This window comes from Pollicipes pollicipes, unplaced genomic scaffold, assembly GCF_011947565.3.
Source record: "Pollicipes pollicipes isolate AB1234 unplaced genomic scaffold, Ppol_2.1 Scaffold_6138;HRSCAF=7277_pilon_pilon_pilon, whole genome shotgun sequence".
Taxonomy (NCBI): domain Eukaryota; kingdom Metazoa; phylum Arthropoda; class Thecostraca; order Pollicipedomorpha; family Pollicipedidae; genus Pollicipes; species Pollicipes pollicipes.
This window is the reverse complement of record NW_023596818.1, coordinates 21,239,078-21,263,313: the sequence shown is the minus strand read 5'-3', so window position 1 is coordinate 21,263,313 and position 24,236 is coordinate 21,239,078. Positions and strand designations below refer to the sequence as shown.

At 54.5% G+C, this 24,236-nt stretch overlaps 3 protein-coding genes, 1 non-coding gene and 1 pseudogene across 4 annotated transcripts in view; 4 read left to right on the top strand and 1 right to left on the bottom strand.

The window, feature by feature from the left end:
- LOC119106488 (regulator of chromosome condensation) overlaps positions 1-479 on the bottom strand; it is a gene marked incomplete at its 3' end in the record, with an annotated part of 14,608 nt that extends 14,129 nt beyond the window's left edge. The window contains 1 exon segment of the mRNA XM_037230143.1: positions 463-479.
- Positions 480-1,141: 662 nt separating this feature from the next.
- TRNAT-CGU (transfer RNA threonine (anticodon CGU)) lies at positions 1,142-1,213 on the top strand. Its single transcript has one exon. It is a non-coding gene; the product is annotated as a tRNA-Thr (tRNA).
- Positions 1,214-1,557: 344 nt separating this feature from the next.
- LOC119105445 (CCR4-NOT transcription complex subunit 1-like) lies at positions 1,558-5,857 on the top strand (annotated as a pseudogene).
- Positions 5,858-15,185: 9,328 nt separating this feature from the next.
- Positions 15,186-24,236, top strand: part of LOC119105444 (serine/threonine-protein kinase PRP4 homolog) — a 13,941-nt gene continuing 4,890 nt past the window's right edge. Inside the window, exons 1-4 of the mRNA XM_037228908.1 lie at positions 15,186-15,317; positions 15,629-15,748; positions 16,300-16,527; positions 17,053-17,298. Coding sequence (XP_037084803.1) covers positions 16,466-16,527; positions 17,053-17,298 — 308 coding nt within the window. The 5' untranslated portion in view covers positions 15,186-15,317; positions 15,629-15,748; positions 16,300-16,465. The remainder of the gene's footprint in view (positions 15,318-15,628; positions 15,749-16,299; positions 16,528-17,052; positions 17,299-24,236) is intronic.
- On the top strand, positions 20,413-21,946 carry LOC119105719 (tubulin beta-4B chain-like). The gene has a single exon (XM_037229199.1). The coding sequence runs from the start codon at positions 20,512-20,514 to the stop codon at positions 21,853-21,855; it is 1,344 nt and encodes a 447-aa protein (XP_037085094.1). The 5' UTR covers positions 20,413-20,511; the 3' UTR covers positions 21,856-21,946.

Below are 24,236 nucleotides of genomic sequence, written 5' to 3'. Positions count from 1 at the left end.
ATGGATGCAAATGCAGGCAAACTAGATAATTGAGCCATTCACAGCTTATCTGGGAAAATATATGGAAAACATCTTGACTGAAAGCATGTAGTGCTATCACTTCCATGCAATCTACTGTTTGACTGCAGTGTGCTTCAGCATACTTCCCTGGTGCCTAAAATACTTTTCAGTGGCAGTTTGTGCCCACAATCACAAACCCTGCAAAGAGCCTTGTAAGCAGTGATTGTAATACTAAAATACTAGTGGAAAAACGACTAGAATAATAGCTTCCACAATTTTGTCAACTTAATACAAAACTACTTGTACGGTGGTCACTCGTTCCACGGCTCTCATTACACTAGGGCTCACTGTAAGAAAATATCACGGCAGTGCATTACATGGTTCCGTCTCCCATCGGTCTGTCTCCGTCCCGCACAAACAGGGACCTACAATATCCGCAAGAGCACCCCGTATCTCGCGTACATAACCCGGCCCTTACCACGCGAACCTTTGCGCTCTCCACGCGTCTCACCGGCTTAGGCCTTTGCTTGGGGATTGGTCTATTTCGACGCGTTTGTTCACATAATAGCGCAGGTGTGAATACAACAATGGAGCGTGGTTTAAAGTAACGGTCGGTAATTTAAGCAGCATTCTTCATCCTGGAATAAATCAGCCTGAATATTTTCGATGGTAAAAGGCCAAAAAACGTTACGTCATATATTTATAACAGCTATAATCTTACCACTGATTTATGACTATTTCAAAGGTCAACTATATCAATGACGTCATATGCTCTTGCCTATTGCTCCGTAATATGGCGTAAAGACTTCTGAACACTTTTTGACGTATAATTTAATGCATGTTGAAGCTGCCAGTGCGCCCTAGGGCCTCACAAGTTTTTGACCTTAGAAGCTTCCATACCATCCACAACCACAACTACCGAAGCAGGAATGCACATCATACACCACATTTACATTTCCGGAACGGCATAAAAACCACGCCTTTAGCCATGTTAGCATTATTATCTTGGGTACATTTGACATTGTCGACTCTTATGGCGGTAAGATCGTATAACATCGCATACTACAAAGGACGTGTTTAAACTGTAAGAAATCTTGTTCGTTTTTTAACGTTCCTGTTGTTGGGCAGGCAAGGTTTCACGGCCGCCTTAGCTCAGTGGTAGAGCACTGGTCTCGTAAACCAGGGGTCGTGAGTTCGAACCTCACAGGCGGCAACGTTTTCTGAATCCAGTTCGTCGTTTACATGGATCTGTATCATGTAATAGCAGCACCCTCCCAACAAAGACGCCGCGTTGTAGCATGTCCGCTCAGCCGGGCACATTGTTCAGCATCATTGATATCACAGGTGAGTGCTTTAGTTTGGACTACGCGGAAGGTTGGTTTGGTGTCACTCTGGCCTGATGTGCGCCGGGCGCTGCTAGCGCCACGGCGCAGCGGCTAGCGCCAAGAGCGAGAGTCAGTGATATATCCGCGTACGCGCCCGACATACCTCCGTGTAATATACATTGAAACCGAACATGGCGCGGTCGGAACATGACGACCTGATCACGCGCCATAGATGCCGGCCATAGTGCGTGCCAGGTGTTTCCGCGCGCTGGACGGGTTCGCGCGCCTGATCGCGCTGCACAGCAGCGAGTCGCCGCACGCCGTCTCCAAAATCAACCCGCTCAACAAGGTGCTCGGCATTGTGACGGTGGTGCTGCTGCAGGGTCACGAGGTGCGCTAGACCGAGTTCCAGCAGCTGCCCTACCACCGGATCTTCATCACGCTGCTGCTAGAGCTCAACGCACCGAAGACGGTCCTGGAAGCCATTAACTTCCAGGTGCTGACGGCATTCTGCAACGTGCTGCACACCCTACGGCCGGAGAAGGCGCCCAGGTTCGTGTACGCCTGGCTCGACATCGTCTCGCACCGGGTGTTCATCGGACGGATGCTGGGGGTCACGCCGAAGCACAAGGGCTGGGGGCCGTACGCGCAGCTGCTGATCGACCTCTTCAACGTCCTGCCGCCGTTCCTGCGCAACGCCTAGCTGGCCAAGTCCATCACCATCCTGCACATAGGCTGCCTGCGCGTGCTGCTGGTGCTGCTGCACGATTTCCCCGAGTTCCTCTGAGACTACCACTACAACTTCTGCGACGTCATCCCGCCGACCTGTATCCAGGTGCGCAACCTGGTGCTGTCGGCCTTCCCGCGGAACATGCCGCCGCCGGACCCGCTCACCAGCAGGCTGCAAGTGGACATGATCCCCAAGATCCGCGAGGCCCCATGATCCAGACCAACTTCGTCTCGCTCATCCAGCTGCCTAGCTTAAAAAAAAACGAGCTGATCACGTACCTGAAGACGCGCACGCCGGTGACGTTCGTCACGGACCTGCGCTCCACGCTGGTGCTGCTGCAGGCGGCCGCCGAGCCCGGCTGCCGCTACAACATCCAGCTGATCAACGCGCTGGTGCTGTACGTGGGAACGCAGGCGATCACCGCCATCCAGAGCAAGGAGCTGCAGCCGAGCAAGCAGACCCGCACGCACAGTTCCCACATGGACATTTTCCAGAGCCTGGCTGTTGATGTTGACACCGAGGGCCGGTACCTGTTCCTGAATGCCATCGCCAACCAGCCACGCTATCCAAACAGCCACACCAACTACTTCTCGACGCTGCGCCGGCTCCTGGAGGGGTGGGGAGTTCATCATAAGATGTCGTCTCCCAGGTATCCACGCTCGAATGGACATGCCGAAGCCGCCGGGGAAACGGTAAAAAGATTGTGCCATGTCAGCCGGGGGCTGCCTGAATGACGAACAGCTCGATCGCGGTCTGCTCGAACTGCGCAGTGCACCGCGGGCCGACCATCGGTCGCCAGCACAGGTCCTCTCCAGCCACCTGCCGCGGTCAGGTCCGGTGCCCACGCGCCACCGTGCCTACGCCGCGGAAAGGCAGCGGGCAGCCGAGCAGTGCGATGAAAAATCCGCCGAGATTGCAGAGGACGTTCGACATTGACACGACCTGTAATCCCGCTCATTCGCAACCCTGCCGCTTGGCGGCAGAGTGGACGTTCAGAACGCCGATACTCGCCGCTGGGACCGCTCTGGCGTCACCGTCGGTATCGGCCGGCGGAGGTTCCACCTCATCAAGCCGCCGAGCGGGCGGATCTGGTGGCGAAACAGGCGGTCCCTGCGACCCCGCCGCCCACTGCTGGCGAGCCCCGGACCTCAGGGCACGTCGGGCGGCGCGGCCGCCGATGTGCCGCCGAGCACGCCAGGCGGCGCTGCCGCGGATATGCCACCGAGTCCGCCGTGCGGCGCTGTGCAGCCGGCCGCCGCCCAGGTGCCGCCTGCCCCACCTGCGGAGCCGCCGCTCCGCCGTGGCGTCCGCGATCGGTGCACTCCGCAGCGCCCTACCGTCCGCTAGGACGGTCAGACTTACTAGAGTCGTGTGTTCATTGCAGATTTCGTCGAGTTCACCTTCTTTCCGTGTGTTTAAAAGTGATGGCATAATCACTTACGGGAGGTGTTTGGTTTGGTGTCAACCTGGCCTGATTCATCCTGCTCTGAGAAATTGGTTTTGAGGAAAAAGGCTGACAGGAACATCCTCTGAGGAATTGGTGCCTAAGGAACAGTATGAAGTTCGTGCTGGAATGTGGACGGCACCGCCAGCTGACCATGCGAGATCCGAGGAGGGAGGACAAGAGGAATGAAGAGAGGTTCGGCACACTTCTCCAACGCAATGACATAGGTAAAATACCGAATTACGAGACGACCAGACGCCGCTTCCCCCCGCCTTCCCGCCCGGGCCCAATCCCAGCACAATGCCAAAGGAATGAACGGGCTGTCTAATTTTGTCCGCACTAGAAACGATCTTTAAGAGAGTGCCGTGCCGGGTGAAGTACTGTGAGGGTTGATGTGCCCTGCCGTGCCGGTGCCATGCCGGTACGTGCCATTCGACCTTACAAAGACTGAAGCTGCAAACCTCCGCTTCAGGTGCACGATCAGTACTGAAAGTGAGCAGCACGGTAGAAGATACTTTTTGGCTGCAGAAGACGCCGATGCCCGCCGCCTCGCTGCCAGCGTTCTCGCCAGGCTCGCCGGCGGCGAGATGGCGGCGGCTCCACTCGGTGCAGCGCTCGTAGCCGACGCCGTTGCTGCCAGCGAGCAGCTCGGACGTCGTGCGCTAGCCCGAGCTGGTGAGCGCACTGCTCTCGCTGTGCGCCGCCTGGTAGCGCGCTGTCAGCGTCGTCAGCGCCCGTGACGCCCGCCCAGCACAGCCCCTCCCCACGTGAGCCGTCAGGGGCGTCTGCTCGGCGGTTGGGGTCCACGAGACCATATGGCAGCGCTGCTCATCAGTCCCCCATGGACCATTTAGTGATAGAGCCGAGTGGCTGATGGGCGGCTCCACCACACAATGACTACACAGCCATCGCCATTGGGGAGCTGATGGACTGCCAGTCCCAGTCCTCAAACAGTAGGAGGAGCTGTAAGGTTCCACTGAACCCCTTGTCTAAATTACTTTTCATTGGAGTCCCTTGGGTGTCCAATGTCTCATTTTGACCCAATAGAGCTTCTGACTGCTACCACACACTGCCCCTGAGTGAAATGTGTCACCTGCCTGGAAGATAATGGATTAGATGAAAGGCATCTGGACCCAATGGCTAACGACATCCCTGAGATGAATGCAATAGTTTCTCAAGAGGCATCCAATGCCTGTATTTATCATCTTGCCTTACCAGTGACAAAAATGAAATATGTACTGCATCAGTAGCAGATGCATTCAGGACACATTGTATGCATTTGTTGTTACATTATTTCTCAGCATTCACATGACACACACCTGTCACAAATTCACTCTGACATAATCTATGCACATCAGACAGAGATCCACAGCAGAAATGTGCATGGGTGCCTGATACTTCAGTAATGCAGCCATTCAAGCCAACTGATCACTACTCTGGACTAATGGGGCTGTTGTCTTTCACAACAGGTGCAGCAGTATGCACAGTAGCTTTGAGTTCCTTTTCTTTCTTGTCTTCATCAATGACATACTTGAACAGATCAGTCAAGTTTTCAAAGTCTACCTTGGAAGTAGGTGGATCACTCCGGGGCACCTTTGGAAGGATATGGCCCATTTTCTGTCGAAATTCTTCAAAATTGCTTGCACCACTTAGCTTCCATATGGCACAACAAAACAAAGTAAAACCCCCTACAGAATACAGTGTTGCTCTTCCCAAGGCTCTCACTGCCAGGGAGCTTCCAGACTCATACAGTCTTTGTGCACTCTTGGTATCCACTGGTTCAGGCACAAGGCCCTTGCCAAAATATGTTGGATCTGACTTTTTGGATGCAGCAAGTGTTGTACCAAAGCCAACCAACATGGACATCCCAGTCAATCCTGTGAAAAATGCTACCTCTGGCCAGTGAGATCGCAGCCAACCATGTTTATCTGGCTCAGCACCTGGTCCTGTACCTGCACCACCATGCTGCTGGCTGATACCGCTGGTTCCAGTCATTATGTATGACAAAAAAGCAACCAAAATCACTTGTTATGACAAGTAAGGTAGATTGCAATCTTGACGTCTGATATCTTGCACGGCATAACAGCAACAGCACTATGAAGTCAAATGTTACGCGCTTTCATGTCGTTTCTACAAAGGTTGTCCCAAAATCTTGGCTATTCGACCCTTCCGCTCAGTCCAGGTCCAGTTGTCCAGCGTACTCCATCCACATAAGACGTCCAGGTAACAGGTCCAGGCGTACTCTATGGGAAGGCACCCACACACATCGCGCCTTATGCAACAACGCAGGACCGCAGTTTCCCACCTCTTCACATGTGTGCTCTGCTGCGGATATTTGCGGAGGTTTATGCAAACTAACGACTCTATGTACATGTGTAGACATCCGTGACCCAATTGTTACGAAAATGCAGTCCCGGTCCTGTACTAAAGAACTGCAATAAAATGTTCTTAAAAGGAAACGTGATTTTATCCAGACCATAGCTAAACTTTATTTTTCTGGTGATGTCAACAAGGACTCAGCATAGCTTTCAGCAAGTTTCTCAAATACCTCTGTTTTATTGTTTCCCTTTGTTTGTAACTTAGTTAATCAAATTAATCAGCAAGGTGTCCGCATCGCCAGTGTCATTTCGTGGTTGATTTTACCGTCAAGCAAAGCCAGGCTGCTTATTCTGCTAAACCGAATTGTACGACACTGTATTTGATGATGAAATTTTTTTCGGTCGGACAGCCTCACACGCGGCGGTGAACTCCCGTACACGACGCCGACAGGGAGAGGCCCACCGCACGCGCCCGAGCAGCACCTCTTATACTGCTTCCAAGGTTCATACCCGCAACACGATCTGCGTGCGACTGGCCGGCGCCACCGTGACGCACAGGCCCGAGCCGTGATTGTTCTCCTCACTCAGACATGAGTCATCGCCCCACTCGCCTTACGTGTTGACACACTGTCCCGGGGCATGGTCCACTACTACACGCACCCCTGATCTTCAAAGATCATACACTCACACCAACGTCTCACACTATCCATTACACACTGCCCATCCACCAGCTCCACGCGCAGGTCGAGCAGGCGCGCGCCGTCCGCTACACGCTCCGGCGCTTTGCAGGCCAGGCCGAAGCGAGCGAAGTGACGCACCACGCGGTCTGCGCTCGCGATGTCCTCATCGACCAGCAGGTCGTCCACGTATGTGAGCACGGCGCGCTGCATGCCGGCGTCCTCCGCCAGCACTGCACGAACGACAGCCTTTATGATGAGCGGGTCGACGTTGAGCCCAAACCCCAGTCGTGTCAGGCAGTAGCGCTGTCCTCGCACCATGACCGTCTGGTAGGGCCACAGTCGGCGTTCCAGGCGCAGCTGCAGGTACGCCTTGCGCAGGTCCACCACAGCGACGCGTGTCCCATGTCGCCGCCACTTTCAGAGCTGGTCGGCGCAGACGTCCGCGTCCGTCGTGTGGGCCGCCACAAAGCTGCTGAGCTCGCGATAGTCCAGGACAGGTCTCACCTTATCCTGACTTGCCTGCCGTACCGCCATCAGCGGCACCAGACCGCGCTGCGGTCCATCCACCTGTTGGTCGTACGGCGTCAGCCAGCCATTGCTGATCCATGCGTCGATCTCCGCGTCGTACGCCTGCCGCGCGTCCGCGGGCACAAGATACTCGGCCACCACGTTGCGTAGACATTCTGGACTTGTGATTTCCGTCTACTTCCAGGCGACCGTCCACGCCTGCTGCTCGCCGCTAAACCTCGCCGTAAAGTCGGCTGCATCCACTTCCAGGCCTCGCTGGGTCACAGCTGCCGCCGCACAGAACCGCACGTCTGTCGGCATCCGCACGCTGATGCCTCCCAGGGGCGTGATGTCACTCATGCCTAGCACGACGTCAACACACAGCGGTCGGTCCGACACTACCAGGACCTCGGGCGTCACTCGACGGTCCTTGGTGTTAACCACTATGCTGCCGGTCCCGCAGCATCTGAGTTCTTGGCTGTTAATCGTGGCCATTTTCACCGCCCGCGGTGTCCATTGTTCGCAGCGGCCAGTGTACACGAGCGTGTCCGTACAGCCCGTGTCCACCAGCACGCTGACCATCCGCTCGTTCGCCTCCAGCCGGGTGGTGGGCAGCGCGCCCCTTAATGGCAGGGAGACGACGCTAGCGCTGACGCCGCGTCCCCCGACTCGTTTCCTGACCAACGCTGTGGACAGGCGACGGCGATGTGGCCCGACTCACTGCACGTCCAGCAGCGTCGCAGTGGGCATCTCGCCAAGCGCGTCGTCGGAGCTCGTGGAGACGCCTCTGCACGCGCCACGGCCGCTGCCACAGCGACGCGTTCATCGCTGAGCACGGCTCGTGCCCGTGAGAGAACGCTCCCTAGGTCCAGCACCTCCGCGCGGGTGCCGGCCCGGATCGTCTTGCGGACTTCGTCTGGCAGGCCGGAGACGAATGCGCAGACGAGTGCGCTGTTAGGCACTCCGCCGAACAGGGTGGCGAGCCGGCGCAGGTCTGCAAGGTACACGTCCGCAGACTTATTAGGCTGCAGACGGCGGCTCGCAAAGGCATCGTAGGCCGCGAGGCGGTCCATGGCAAACGCGTCGTACAACGCGTCGCGCACGGCGTCCGCGGAGTCCCGCGATGCCTCTGGCATCTGTAGCCAGACAGCGAAGGCGCCGCCCGTGAGCCGTGCTGTCAGGACGACGGTCAGGTCCACGCCGCGATGCCTGCACAACACCGCTGCGCGCGTGAACCACTCCACGACGTCCGACGATCCATCGTACTCCGGGATGAGCCGGGCGTCAAACGGCCCGCCTCCATCCCGCGTGACGGTCCTGCTCCCGCTGGCTGACGCTGGTGTCGCTGCGCCCCCAGCCGTGATGGACGTCGTCACACCGCCTGCAGCCGCTGCCGGGGTCTCGGGCATTCCGGCCGAAATAGCTTGTATTCGATGATGAAAAGAATTCTCGGTCGGACTGCCTCACACGCAGCGGTGAACTGCCGTACAAGGCGCCGACAGGGAGAGACCCACCCCACGCGCCCGAGCAGCACCTCTTATACTGCTTCCAAGGCTCATGCCTGCAACACGATCTGCGTGCGACTGGCCGGCGCCACCGTGATGCACCGCTCCGAGCCGTGATTGTTCTCCTCACTCAGACATGAGTCATCGCCCCACTCGCCTTACATGCTGACACACGGTCCCGGGGCATGGTCCACCGCTACAGACACTCGGAGTTTAAATATGCTATGGTGTACGTGGTCACGTTATGTGATGACGCCGCGCATCTAATCTAATCAATCTTATCTAATCTAATCTAATCGTCTAATCATGAAATCAACAAATCATCTAAGAAACCAGTTATAATATGACTGGTGAGTATGAGAAAAAAGATGAGTGTGATTATCAACTGAAAGTTCAGCCGGAGCCCCCTCGGAGAGTATGAGATGAAATCAGTAGCGGACCTCAAAAGAAACCCCAAGGCCTTTTGGAGGTACGCCAACTCAAGGCTGCGCACAAGATGCAGGGTGGAAGACCTTGATGATGGAGTGTTGACCAGCAGTAACGAAGGGAAGGCAAACGTCCTCTACAAATTCTTCGCCAGTGGTTTCACGGACGAAGGTACTAGTGCCATGCCTGTGTTGCCGCGCAACTTTACTGGACCTTTTCTGGATGACGTGGACATCTCTAACCAGGCAGTGGCAAAAAAATTGGCTGCTCTGAAGACCTCGAGCGCCCCTGGGCCAGATGTCCTGGCAGCACCCCTCAGCATGCTTTTCCGAAAATCTTTAGCATTCGGAAGGCTCCCCCACGAGTGAGAGCTTGGCGAGGTAGTCCCGATCTTCGAGAAGGGTAACCGGCAATATCCAGCGAGCTACCGTCCAGTGAGCCTCACTGCCATTCCCTCCAAGATACCCGAAACTTTCGTCAGTGATGCCCTTCTTCATCACGTCTCGGAGTCTGGACTAATGCATGCAGCCCAGCATGGGTTCCTCCCTAAGCGATCCTGTATCACCCAGCTGTTGGAGGTCATGGAGGATCGGAGCGCCGCAGTAGAGGATGGAGGGCCAGTGGACGTGGCGTACCTGTACTTCAGCAAACCATTTGATTCTGTGCGGCATAACCGTCTGCTCTCCAAGCGTCATGCTTACGGTGTGAGAGGTAATTTGGTACGCTGGACCAAGGCTTTTCTTGCTCACCAGATGCAGAGAGTGCGGGTCCAGGGCTCGAAACCGGACTGGACCGACGTTGTCAGTGACATGCCGCAAGGATCAGTGCTTGGACCAACGCTGTTCAAAATTGTCGTGAAGCGTGGTCAAGATGTTCGCGGATGACACCAAGGTCTATTGTCGTGTCCGGAGGCCCCTGACTAACTCACCTTTGCATATTGACCTCGACTCCCTGGCCAAGTGGTCAAAGGAGTGGCTGCTTCCCTTGAGCGCAGCAAAGTGCATAAAAATGCATATCGGGAACTGCAACCCGAGGCTGACCTACTCCTTGGACGGCGCCGAAATCGCGGCCGAACCCACCAAGAAGAACCTCGGGATCTTCGTGGATAATCGGCTCAAGCTCCACGTGCAGACGGCAGGAGCGATCTCCAAGGCCAACCAGATGCTAGCGGTCGTGAGGCGGTCTTTTGCCAGCATCGATGATCGCACGTTGCCATTGCTCTGTAAGATCTTATTACGTCCGTACTTAGAGTACGGCAACGCCATCTGGGGCCCGTTCGACAAACTGGACCAGAAGCGGCTGGAGCGGGTTCAGCGACGAGCCCGACTTGTGTGTGAAGTGAGGCGCCAACCATACCCTGAGAGGCTCAGATTCCTTCAGCTGCTCTCGCTGCACTACCGTCGTCGCAGGGGAGACATGGTAACAGTGTACCAGCAGTTTCACGGAGGTATATCGCTGTCGGAAGAGGAGTTCCTGACAAGGCACAACTCGGAGGTGACAAGAGGACACCAATGGAAGCTCAGAAAACCTCGAGGTAGGACTCCCATCTGTCGTAGCTCGTTCAGCACGCGGGTTGTCAACGATTGGAGCGCTCTTCCATACCCGGTCGTGTTGTCAACCTCAGGTGACCAGTTCAAGTCTAGGCTTGATATGCACTGCGCTGACGTCATTTATGACGTCCCACACTAAATCTATCCATAATTTGAGACTGTTTGGTAGCCAAACCGGGAGCCTGACGAGACCGGGACCTACAGGCCTAGTGGCCTTTTATAATTTCCGATCACGATAAGGTAAGGTAAGGTATGGTATAGTGCTAGTCAAGTATTGATCAGAGATTTGCTGTATTTTAACAAAAGGGGCATGTTTTGGGTCATGAAATGGCGCACATTATAGTGGCGCAGTGCGATCGTCGCAATGCCGCTTGTCTGGTATTCATCTACTATGCGTCGCGTTTAACAAGCGTAGGGCCCATTCAGTCGAGGGAAAGTGAACGGGAGGGCGGCGGCGTCGCACCACAGTTACGCGCAGACGTCGTACTGCAACTGGATCATTGTTTTCATAAGAAGCGTTGAAGACAGCTAAGTGGGAGCGGCTCACTGTAGCAAAAACCGCTTAGATCATTGAGACCAAGCTTAGCCCTATATATTTTGTGTTACGCTGGCGGCACATTCTGGGCATTCCAGCATGGCTTTGACTCAAGTTGAGAGGTAGGTTGATTCAATGTGTATTTTAAAGAAGTACAGGATGCATAATGCAGGCAAAGCAAAACAATGTACTTATACCCCCCACACTGCATAAAATAAGCAACCCCGAACATATCTGGGTGTTACAACCCATGCCAAAGCACTCGGAGTTTGGCATGCAGTGTCACCAATTCCAGTACATAAAAAGCCTATGTTCCAAGGAATTATCATATTGAGAAGGAAACTGCTCAAACTACCTCAAAACATTTTTTACCCCAAGGAGTTTGAATTTCAGCTTACTGTGTACTGGCCTCAGTTTGGCACACATGAGCTCAAAGGTTCAACACACTGAGATGTGTGGTATTCATTGTTGTGACAAAGTTGTCCAGCACATGGTATGTACTGTATGTACATTGTATGTACCTTTGTGGTGCACAATGTGTGAGCATAAGCCTGGAGCCATCACCTAAATGTGCAAATGAACAGTTATTTAAGCAGAACCATTTAAGGAGATGTTACACATTTTCATGGGGTTTTGAACTGAAGTAGCCATCTTGGAGATAATTTGGTACAGTTCACAGCCCTGACTTAATGTCTAAAACTCAATTTTTTAGCCAGATGCCCACAATATTTATAAACTTTTTGGAGAAAGCTATGTCAAGGTCACCCAGGCATTCATGACATCATAATAACATGATTTTGAGCCTGCCATTCCATTGGCCATGTAGGAATCAAGGGTAAGGCAAATATAATCATCTTGTTGAATTGCTGACATCTTGAGCATATTTGTATGTGTGATTTCCAGATATGACCACCATCAACTGGCTGTCAATTAATATTTGTAAAGCATGATGACCTAATCAATCATCTTGAGAAGCATATGTACTAAACATAGAACATCTTTTGACCACAGAGGCCCTTTATTTCAAAAAGCATACCAAAAGTTATAATTCAGCTTGTTTCATCAGATCTGATGCTTGCTTCAGTATCTTCAGATGTGGCTTTCCCCCTAAAGCATCTGGGTTATCACTGCATCTGTAAATTTATCTTACTGTGCACTTTTTTATTTAAAGAGGTGAAAGCCTATAGACTTTGTTCTCCCTGAGTGCATGTGGTGCATCAAAAACCAAGGCAAAGGTGATAACAATATGTTTGCTGCAACCTGTATTTGCCCCCAAGTTTCTGCTTTCATCTGGCAGTTGTGTCTGATATGTTCTAGCTACATTGGGATGTCAGACATATCATCACCAGAGGACTTCAGTCGTCAGGCATCATCAAAGAGGTCACGAAGTCCATCTGTAGAGGGCGAGGAGAGTCGTGGCAGGTCCTCGCACAGGTCATCCAAGAAAAAGAAAAAACATCATCATCATCACAGGTCCAAGAGCCACAAACATAGACATTCCAGCAGCAAACACAAGTAAGAGTGATGGAAGTAGGATAGGAGCAACCATTATTTTGCAAGAAGCAACTTGTAACTTTCAAAATTTCTTTTGGCATGGTTATTCCCCTAGACATGCTGCTTTCTTTGTTGCATGGATGTGCTTTTGCCAACTACAGTACTTTTTCTGTTTTGACAAGAAAGTGTGTTGGCATTGGTGTTTATGTGAGGTGGTCAGTCATAATTTTCCCAAAGTATGCATCTCCAAACCAATGCCAGATGTTGGCATCATACCCCACTGTCACACATGCAATCTTGCAGAAAGCTCACTAAAACATCTATCTGTCTGGTGGGTTATCGGATGTTCCGTGCTCCTCGTGCTTTGTCAGGATTTATACCCTGCCAGAGCTGCCCAGGCTAGTATCAGTCGTCAGCGTGTGCGCGGTTCACCATAAGTGTGTCTGCTGCGGCCCTTGACGTTCACGCACCGCCGCAGAAAGCACCGTCGCCACCGGGACCGCTCGGACGAGCGTCCGCCAGGCTCGCCGCCGGCGGCCGACGGCCCCGCCGCCACCGCCGCCGCCGCCGCCGCCGCCGCCGCCGTCGCCGCCGTGCCGTCGGCGGAGCCAGAGCGGGCGCCTCCGCCACCGCCACCGCCACCGCCGCCGCCGCCGCCGCCGCCACCCGTGCGGCTGGTGGATGTGGACGACTCGTCCGGCGACGAGTCTGGCCCAGTCCAGGCGCCAGCCATCAGCAACGATGCGAGCATGGATGTGCCGGCGCTGGAGGACACACTCGACCTGGATGACCTCATGCACCAGAAGGTAAGGCCGCTCGGAGGGGGTGGGCGTCAGCTACGTAGCTCCCTGATGTCGAACCGGTTCCCGTGGACACACCGTGGTATGCTGGTGGATGTGTGGGTCATGTACAGTGATCAGTCTGCACATTCAGGTAATCCTTGTCAGCCCTCTGCTAATGAACACTTTGCAAAGGCCTGGCATTTGACTTTCACTTTAGTACAAAATCTGGGACATTTGACCACTAAATCGCCTATGTTGCATTACTCTCAAGTGGAATTTGGATGCTTTATTATTTCTACCACAGTCGGCCAACGACCCGTGCCTTTCGTGTGGCCCTGCCTCCACGTGCGCCGCGTGTCGTGTCGCGTGTCGTGTGCAGGATGCGTCTCACGGCCCTCCTGCCTGCCGGCGCCGCCAGGCCCTGCTGCAGGCGCGGCTGGACGAGGTGTTCACCGAGGTGCGCGAGGAGCTGGCGCAGAAGGCGCCGCCGCCGCCGCCACCGGCGCCGCCCGAGATCATCAGCCTCGACTCGCTGCCGGCCGAGGCGGAGGTGATCGAGTTGAGCGACGACGAGCCGCGTGCCGAGCTGGCCGGCCGTCACCAGCGCAGGCGAGTGCTGGCGGGTGGCCGACGCCCGCCCACGTTGTGTCTACGGTCCGGGACCGCGCCGCCGCCGCCGCCGCCGCCGGCCAGCTGCCTGAAACTTTGCTGTGTCCCGTGCCGGGCGCGGCCCGCTGTCAGTGGTCGGGAGAGGGAAGCTGTCAGGGTACCGGAACTATTTAGGGGGTGCACATCGGCCTGCTACATGTATGCTGTGCATCATGCATAAACGGTCTGGGTATCAGTAATTTGTTCGCACTGCTGGTATAATGCGTTCAAAATGATGCCATGAAATCGCCTTCATGGTGTTTATGTAGAACTGTTGGGAGTGCATTTAAGTCGTGAAGTGCATTTGAAAGACATAAATTAGACAGTAGTGATAGCCTTTGTGTTAGATAAAACGGGCCTTACTGATAGCTCTTTCATTAGATAAGACAGTGCTGATAGCCTCTATCGCAGAATGACCAGAAGAGCGAAGAGATAGGTGGCTTGATATTTCGGGTACACGCCTTTATTAATGCGGATGTCAGTAGTAAGTCCCAAATTTTTATCATAAATATATATTTGCCTTATCTATAGAACTGTTTGGAATCAATCATGTGTTTTTACCGATGTAATGGCGTGATATGTGTACTCATTCTTAAGCGTAACGACCTCACGCTTGCTGTCCGAAGTGGCGCCGGCTATGCGTTTCCTTGCTCTATCCTTGTGCCTGTACATATATAATCAGAGCACGTACACAATACGATCCCCCGGTGACTATTGCTGGTGTCGTCCTGTTCCAGGTCCGGCGAGCAGGATAGCCGCCAGGGCCGGTCGTCCCGCTCCCGTCGTGACGAGTCCCGCTCGCACCGGGAAGGGTCTCGCTCTCACCGGGACGAGTCCCGTTCTCACCGCGATGAGTCACGCTCTCACCGAGACGAGTCCCGTTCTCGCCGGGACGAGCCCCGTTCTCACCGAGACGAGTCCCGCCCTCACCGTGAGGGGTCTCGCTCCCGTCGGGACGGGTCCCGCTCTCACCGGGACGAGTCCCGTTCTCACCGTGACGGGTCCCGCCCTCAGCGTGACGAGAGCCGCCCTCAGCGGGACGAGCCGCGCTCCCAGCGGGACGAGCCGCGCTCGCACCGCGAAGGCTCGCATCCGGGCCGCGAGGAGCGGCGCCACTCCACCGAGGCGCGGCCCGGCTGGCGGGAGGAGCGCGAGCGGCCGCGGCGAGCCAGTCGCGAGGCTGAGCGGCGCGCGCCGCCGCCGCCGCGCGGCCGACAGCTGGAGCGGCGCGGTGGCGGCGGTGGCGGCGGTCGGCCTGAGAGCAGGGAGCGGCGCGAGCGGCGCCAGAGCCGTGACCGACTGCTGCAGCGACGAGAGAAGAGGCGGCTCGAGGAGGACGGCCGCCGCCCGCCCGCCGGCGACAGGGACAGGCGGTACGACTTCGGCGCTGTCTGATGCCGCCGTCGGTCGGAGGTTCTCCTGTTGGGCTGGCACCTTCTTTGTCATTGCAGTCAGCGCGCCATAAAGTCCTAGTAAACACTTAAAGGGCCCTGTCGCTTGATGCGCTCCTGTACTGTGCTGGCAGCGTCTGACATGCGCGCTCGACGCCTGGCCCATGCTGGCAGCCGCCTTGGCAGTGTTGTGTGCCGCGCCGGCCGGGCGGCCAGAGCCGCGAGCCGTGCGGTGGTCCAGTCTCGGTATCAGTGATGTTATCTGTCCCTGACGCTGCCGTGCGCTGCCGCAGGAGGTCCCGCTCGCCACGGGACCGGGACCGGCGCCGCCGCCGCGATGACGACGAGGACAAGTTCAAGGGCAGTCTGTCGGAGGGCCTGGCTGGACAGAAGGAGGAGGAGGACAGTGATGAGTAAGTGTCAGTCCAGCGCACGCTGACGCTGCTACCGGTCCGCCGCGCCAGCCGCAGTTAGAATATTCTTCTGGGCCAGACATCATTGTGTTGCTTCCTGTGGAGAGAGTGTTATCATATGGCAGTGTCACATCGTCAGACGGCTGTTAAAATATTTTGGAAGCCACGGACGTCTTCCACGTCGTTCATATGCGCTCACTGGCTGTAAGTATACCACATAACGTGCAGGGAGCTGTTATGTATTCACAGTCATTGACATATTTTGTGGAGGTGAACAAGGCATATATTTGCAAATGCTGCTACTCTGGATCATTAATCGACAAATGCTCAAGCCACATCACGCCATTTTCGGAGCGCCCATTTGTCACGTCTTCACTTGGCACACACTAGAGTGGAGCCGCGTGCCCCGTGGCTCGATTGGGACCACAGCTGCCTGTCGTGCGCCACGCCAGCTGTCGCCGCGGCCAACTGCAGTGCCCAGAAGCCCCGCCTCGCCTCGCCTCGCCTCGCCTCGCCCCGCCCGCCCCGCCGCTGACGTCTTTTTGCGGCAGGCTGCTGGACCTGGAGGTGGACGAGGAGGAGGACGAGGAGGCGCTGATCGAGCGGCGTCGCCAGGAGCGTGAGCGGCTGCTGCGCAAGCTGGGCCACGCCACCGAGGACTCAGCCACCTCGTGGTCGCAGCCGGGCAGCCCGCCAGAGCTGCGCGTCCTGGAGAGCATGGAGACGTCACCGCAGAGCGGCGCGGCCGCCGCCAGCGGGCCCGAGACAGAGGCAAACGGGTGAGCACCGGCCGCTTCCCGGAAGGCGGGCGAGGACTGGAAGGGGGCGGAGGAAGCTGGGGCGGACCGGGTAGGAAGGAGACTTCGGAGGACTGTGCAGCAAAGGAAACTGAGAGGATTGGGCAGCGAAGGAGACTGGGAGGACGGGAGACGGGTAAAGACTGGACAAGGACAGAGCAGACGGGAGGCTGGGACTGGGACTGGGCAGGGGCGGAGGGATAGGAGACGGAGGCTGAGCAGGAGCGGAAGGACCAACATTTGTCCGTTTGACGTAGACGTAGGCTCCAATGTTCAATGTGCGCAGTCGACCACAGGCAATTACGTTCGATTGCGGGTGTCATATGAGGGGTGGAAATAGTCTGCTTCGTGGTAATGTCTAGCACAGGAACGACAACTGAATTAGCCCCTAGCCCTAAGCTGTCGAAGTTTGTGAGGTGCGGCCGGGCGTCGCTGGCTGCCCGCAGCAGTGACCCGCGGGACGCCGCCGCCGCCGCCGCCCGGCACTGATCACCGCTCGTCCGGCAGCGCGGAGGCGCCGGCCCGCGAGCGGCAGCCGAGCGAGTCGGAGCGGACGCGCGCCGAGGCGCTGGCGCGCCGCAAGAGCCGCGACGCGCCGACCAGCGCCACCGACATCTTCGCCGAGGACTTCGCCAGCCCCAGCCTGGGTGACCAGCAGGTGACCCACTTCACGGACAACCCGCACCTGCGTGACAACTGGGACGACGCCGAGGGCTATTACCGCGTCCGCATCGGCGAACTGCTCGACGCCAGGTGGGTCCGGCCGCGCCAGCCGACGACGTAGCGGCGGCGTGGTCATCTTCGTGACGGCCTTCGTGAACTCACACTGTTGTGAATCTGTTGACAAAAAAACACCCGCCGTTGACGTATTTGAGGACCTATCATTTTCTCATTTGATTCATTTTGTCGTGAATGGAGATCATAAAAGAGCAATTAATGCAAAATAGATGGAACATTTTGGCCAAGTTATGGTGAATGGATGCAATGAATGACATGAGCATGCAATGCACGGATTCTCAAAGGTAGGAATTGTAAACCTGGCAAACCAGACATTGATGGAACTGTTGAAGGCGTCGACGTGCGCAGCACCGAGCGGCGACGCTCGTCGCCGGGGGTCGGCAAACAGCCCGCCGGCTCGTCGCCTGCGGGCCGCTCCCACAGCCACGCCCGTAGTTACGGAAAGATCGCCTAGAAAGCTATCAAACTATGCATAATGACATGTCAATCCGTCGTGATGCTGCGAAGGATATATTACGAAACATGAGTGACGTCATCACATTTTACACACATCAACAGTTTGTTGTCCTGATTTTGAGTGAAAGTGAAGCGAAAAGCTGGGGTGTTTGCAGAATTTTGCAATGGCAGGAGCACAACTCTTCATTTCGTTCAGTTTCGCTCACTTGTTAACTTCGTGATCATGTATGATTTACGAAAATGTGAACGTATCGCGATATCCCTTGTGATTTGCGGAAAGCGTTTGCTTTGTGATCTCTAATGTGCCTCGCGGAAGCGTGTTCGCCCTGTGATCTGCAATGCGATCCCGGACAGATACTCGCGCTTTGTATCACCAAGGTGAACTGCGAAACCGTTAATGGTGAATGCAGTTGATGCTGTTTGTAAAGTTGATCAGATGATCGCTGTCGACAATGGTACACGTTTTTTGATACGTATAAAGTCATAGGGAACCATTTTGTAGTTAGCACACCGGCAAGCGTTGTCTCTGTTGTGATAAGCCATCTAGGAACGCGGCAAAGGCCCGAAAATAGGAAAACAAATCGTAGTTTCCGTAAAACCCTCCGGAGTTGAAATGTAACAATAAAAACCCAAAAGCTATCAAAAAACTAATCCAGTTATAACCCTTTGTTTTTGCGAAAATCCGGGGTGTTTGTGTAGTGGACCGAAAGCAGGCGTATAAGTACGAAAAGCATGCGTCATTATGCTGCGTTTCGGGGGCTCAGACAACATTATTGAGTGGACAAAAGCACCCTGTTGATATCGAGACTAGAAATCCATGCCACGCCACTCCTATCGAGATAAAAGGTGTTAAAAGACATGCAAAGGACGATTTTATTAAATTATAATTGGGTTCCAGAACCAGAACAGCCGGAGATCTGATCCGCAATCCAATGCAATACGCATTGCATTAGTGGTTTTCAAATGCAAGCGCGATCTAAACAAAACAAAAAAATGTCGTGCAGATTGTAGGCCTGCAGATTTATGCCCATCTCTGGCAAACAGTGGTATTGTATAGGAACTCCAGATATGCGTGACATGAGAAGAAGATACAGTTCCCGGCACAGACCCTGGCGTGGCACGAGGTGAACGCCAAACCTCGGGCGCCATTTCTGAGGCCGTAGAAGAGCGGTAACGGTCATCGTCGCCAAATTTGGTGTCCCGGGTTGTGTTGGTCAAATGAGCTATGACGGCCACACAGGCAGTTGTTATAGGAAAGTGACCTTTCAAAAGTCCACCTAGACCGGAGGCATTTGACAGCCTTGTTTAACGTTTTACCGCCCAAAGGTCGTTTTAGTGCGGACTTCGATTCAGAATACGATGTTGTGCTTATATGGTCTGAGGGGCACCGTTCTTTACTCTGAGACATTGCAATCTCATGGTATGGTATGCCGATGCCAAATGCCGATAGTGTAGTGATTAACGCACCTGCGTTAACCACTGCACGTCAGAGAGAAAAGAGGTACGGGGTTCGGTTCCTCCGTGGTGCCCGCCCTTCCCGCCAGGGTGAGCGACAGGCGACGCCACAAAGCTTCTGCAGCGGAGTGCATCGCTCAGTCCCAGTGACGACTCCATCCTACCATGCATTAAGGTTGTCCTGTCCTGGGTGGCACCGGTTGACCTCAAGCGGTCAACTAGGTATTGCTGAATTTATTATACACCAGGCCATGGCATGTTTTGTTCGCAGCTCTACTTCATGCTGGGGCCAAAGGGTGAGGGTTGTCTTTTATGTCTACGATTCTGCTTACCTAGGCTTACGCTTTCGCTACTTTGTCTACGCGCCGGCAAGCATGCCAAGTCTATAAACAATTCCGCTCGCTTCGGACGTAAGATGCGCCTTAATGAACGTGATTAAATGCATTTTTATGCGAGTTTGGAAGGCGCTGCTATTTCAAAAGGTAACATGACACTTGGGACGCTGTGATGAGGGAGACAGTGTGCCTGGACTACTCAAAGTACAAAGCTAATGTAAAAATATGCATGTCGCAAAGTTATCACTTCTGCACCGAAGCGAAGTGCAATGTTTTGACTCGCGTGCTCTTTGTGCGCAGCCACGGGACAAACACGGTTACGGTTTCTGTAAACATCATACTTGTCGACTTTTTTCGTATTGAAAAACAGTGACCTTGCCAGTCATCTTGTGAACCTTACCAATCAGAGGCTATTCGCGCTGCTTGCGGTTATATCCATTCAGGCAAAAACAAAAACATAACTTGGCTTGTGTTTGCGTCTTGCTGTGGGGTTTATATTATCTAAATAAGCTTATTAATTTATTTCATCAAACGTAAGTTTATTGAATGTTGGTACGTACTTTTTTATTTTTCATGACAATATGTGCTTGGAATAAGTCAACTTAAAAACAATGAGAAACACAACAATGAATGTTCCTCGGTTGATCCATTTTGTTACTGCGTTACTTTGGGCATTATTGGCAAAACAATCTCGAACTTGCCCAACGTTGTGATACCAGACATGTTTCGTGATGTACATTTCGTCTGGGGCATTAAACCCCATTCATTAATTCATTCAGCCATACTGCTTCTTATCTGAAACATTCTTCGAAGAAATGCGCGAGGTTTAGCGCGTGGCTAACAATGCGATGACAGAAAAATCACTGTATTTTTGTATGCGGGGCAATAATTCGGGATTTGGGACGTTGGAAACCATTATTTTTGTCGTTGTCTCTTTGTGTCTTTGTCTTTTGTGGTCTAACGGTGAACAAAATCAGGAAAAATGAGGGAAATTGTCCATATTCAGGCAGGGCAGTGTGGCAACCAAATTGGAGCAAAGTTCTGGGAGGTTATCTCCGACGAGCATGGCGTCGACCCCACAGGGACGTATCATGGCGACTCCGACCTGCAGCTCGAACGCATCAATGTCTACTACAACGAGGCCAGCGGGGGCAAGTATGTACCAAGGGCGATATTGGTTGACCTCGAGCCTGGAACCATGGACTCGGTGCGTGCTGGCCCATTTGGACAGATTTTCCGACCAGATAATTTCGTCTTCGGACAAAGCGGTGCCGGAAACAATTGGGCAAAAGGTCACTACACAGAGGGCGCTGAGCTGGTGGATTCAGTCCTGGACGTTGTAAGGAAAGAAGCGGAGAGCTGCGACTGCTTGCAGGGCTTCCAGATGACGCATTCTCTTGGCGGCGGCACCGGCTCCGGAATGGGAACACTGCTTATTTCCAAGATACGAGAGGAGTATCCCGACCGCATTATGAATACCTTTAGTATTGTGCCTTCTCCTAAAGTATCTGATACCGTTGTTGAGCCGTACAACGCTACGCTGTCCGTGCACCAGTTGGTAGAGAATACGGATGAGACATTCTGCATCGACAATGAAGCCCTGTATGATATATGCTTCCGCACTCTGAAGTTGACGACTCCAACGTACGGCGACCTCAACCATCTGGTGTCTGCAACCATGTCTGGCGTGACCACCTGCCTACGATTCCCTGGCCAGCTGAACGCCGACCTCAGGAAGCTGGCCGTCAACATGGTGCCCTTCCCCCGTCTTCATTTCTTCATGCCCGGCTTCGCGCCTCTGACGTCCCGCGGAAGCCAGCAGTACCGGGCTCTCACCGTGCCCGAGCTCACCCAGCAGATGTTCGACGCCAAGAACATGATGGCCGCCTGCGACCCGCGCCACGGGCGATACCTCACCGTGGCCGCGATCTTCAGAGGCAGGATGTCCATGAAGGAGGTGGACGAGCAGATGCTTAATATCCAAAACAAAAACAGCAGCTACTTCGTCGAATGGATTCCCAACAACGTTAAGACGGCTGTGTGTGACATTCCGCCCCGTGGCCTCAAGATGTCTGCCACGTTCATCGGCAACAGCACCGCCATCCAGGAGCTGTTCAAGCGCGTCTCGGAGCAGTTCACTGCCATGTTCCGGCGCAAGGCCTTCCTCCACTGGTACACGGGCGAGGGCATGGATGAGATGGAGTTCACGGAAGCGGAGAGCAACATGAATGACCTTGTGTCCGAGTACCAGCAGTACCAGGACGCCACTGCGGAGGAGGAAGGGGAGTTTGACGAGGAAGAGGAGGAGGAGGGTGCGGAACAGTAGAAACGGTCTTCGGATTGTCTTGTTGTCCTGTCGAAACAGTTATTACCAGCGTATCGTCTAAATTCAATATACCCCGTTCCAAAAAATTAAATGCACACTTTTGATCGGAATTATCGCAACGCATTGACGAGCTGGTCATAAGGTCGAGTCATTGTGAGATACTCTTGAAAGAGGGCTGTCATTTACCGAAGAACGGGAAGACTCCCTTCCCCATATGTGGGAATAATTAAGCATTTGCCTTGAGATGTCGCATGGAAATAAACTACCATGCACGATGAGAAAATATGGCTGCTGCTCTTCCTATCCCCCAAAGGTACCATCTCCAGGGATAAAGTGACTTCAGAAAACTAGGAAAAATAACCCTCACGGACGCTGACTTGTAGACGGTGGGGTGGGATAGCATGAAAAGTTTGTGTTTATGAAAAGTTACAATGCTCTGAGTTTTGTGGAAGGGTTCGAAGGGAGATTATTCAGAAATTCTGATCCCAGAAAGATACTTGGCGATAAATCAGTGAGGAAAAACAAGAAAGCATACAGCATTAACGCGGCTGAAATTAAGTCAATATGCCTCGGTGGAATTCGGCCCGGACATAAGACCTAACTGGCTATAACCTGCAGATATAGTGGGGGAAGTTTATCGTGTATATGTTAGAAACTGGAATAACGTATCTTTTACCATGAAATTACCCCTACTCTCACGTGTGGATATTATGTGGGTGGGTTTAGAAATGGTGGTAGGCTGGTACTGCGATTGCACAGCATTACACAGCATTGCAATTAAAAGACCAATGCGGGGTATAGATAGTGGCAACATTCGAAAGCTCGTGGCTACGCGAGTTTTGCCATATATGGTTATAGCCGCTTACGTAGCCTCGGATGCGATCCATACCACTATGAGCTGCTTAATGTTTTTGTCGGTATGTTTTCGGACCGCGTTTGACGATTGGTTGAGTGGGCCATTGGCCATGGTTCCAGACATAAGCGCTGCATTATAATTAACAGTTGGGAGATGACTGAAAATGTTGTTGGCATTCCAGACTGGATTGATACCGGACATACGCGCGAGTGCGTCGAACGCGATGTGGCATCTGGATCTACCCTTGTTTCAACGTATTAGTAGTGCCTGACTCTGGCGTGCCGTGTCTCTTTGATGCCTCAAAGGCTACCTAGCAATATTGCAATGTGCCGTCTGTTTTCAGTCCGCACATAGCCTAAACCATCGTTCTTTGTTGAAAAGTTTTCCTTGTCCATCCCAGATTTTCATGCATCGTCGCAGCGCCTGTGCTGTCACGAATGTTCTCAACGTCATTGGCTGTAAGTTACTGTTGACGTGTTTATCGTTGCGCCATGGTCGTGCCTGCACCACGGGCCTTCTCGGGGCGCTGGATTGTGTCCAGCATTCATGGTGGTCAGCACATCGAGACATATACTTTATCTTCAGCTTTCGGCGCCGTAGTTCATTATGCATGCGTGGCGACAGCGACTCACTCAGTGTCACTCATGACGTCACTCAGCAGACATTCGGAGTTTGACAGCTCGCACAGTAGGTAGTGGCCAACCAACAGCTCAACGCTCAGCAGTTCACGTCAGGAGTTTAAACAAACGCACGCGCTACAGGCCGTGTTGTGTTCTTCTGTCGGGATGCTGACGTCCGAGGTGCATGGTCATAGTCCATCTGGGCAGCAGGGGTTTCTCAAGGCCACAAACACAGGGTGCGGAGGTGAGACGGACCAGGGGCTGGTTTTTGCTGGTCGACGTTGGCACGCCGGCATTGCGCTCCGAGCGGCGGATGGAGTAGGACCCGGCGTCGGCGTCCATCGTCTGCGCCTGCCGGCCGCCCTCTCGCCATGTGCCGACCCCTGCTGCTGCTCCTGGCCCTGAGCGCGGCGCCGACCGCCGCCGCCGCCGCCGCCGCCGCCGACGCCACGGAGCCGGCGCTGCGCGACGCGCTCGACTCGGTCCTCTCGGCGCGGCTGCCCGAGCTGGCGACGGCCGTGGCTGACCGGCTGCGCGCCGAGTTAGGCCCGGCACTGGCCGAGGCGGCCGAGCCGGGCCGGGCGCTGCGCCGCCTCTGCCAGACGTTCGACGACGAGCGGCCGCCGGCGCGCGACTGCTCGGGCGTGCGACCGCAGCTGGTCGGCAGGACAGCCCGCTTCCCGCTGCGCCTGCCGGCCGTCGAGCGCGACACGCCGGCCGTCTGCAGTATCGACTCCGACGGCGCCTGGACCGTGCTGCTGCAGCGACGCGTCGACGCCGGCGAGCCGGCTCGACTTCAACCGCACCTGGGCCGAGTACGCCGCCGGCTTCGGCGACGTGCAGCCGGACGGCGAGTTCTGGTGGGGTCTGGACAACATGCACGCGCTCACATCGCGACCTCGAGG

Coding starts and splice junctions, on each gene's coding strand:
- LOC119105719 (XM_037229199.1), top strand. CDS start 20,512: ATGAGGGAAATTGTCCATATTCAGGCAGGGCAGTGTGGCAACCAAATT.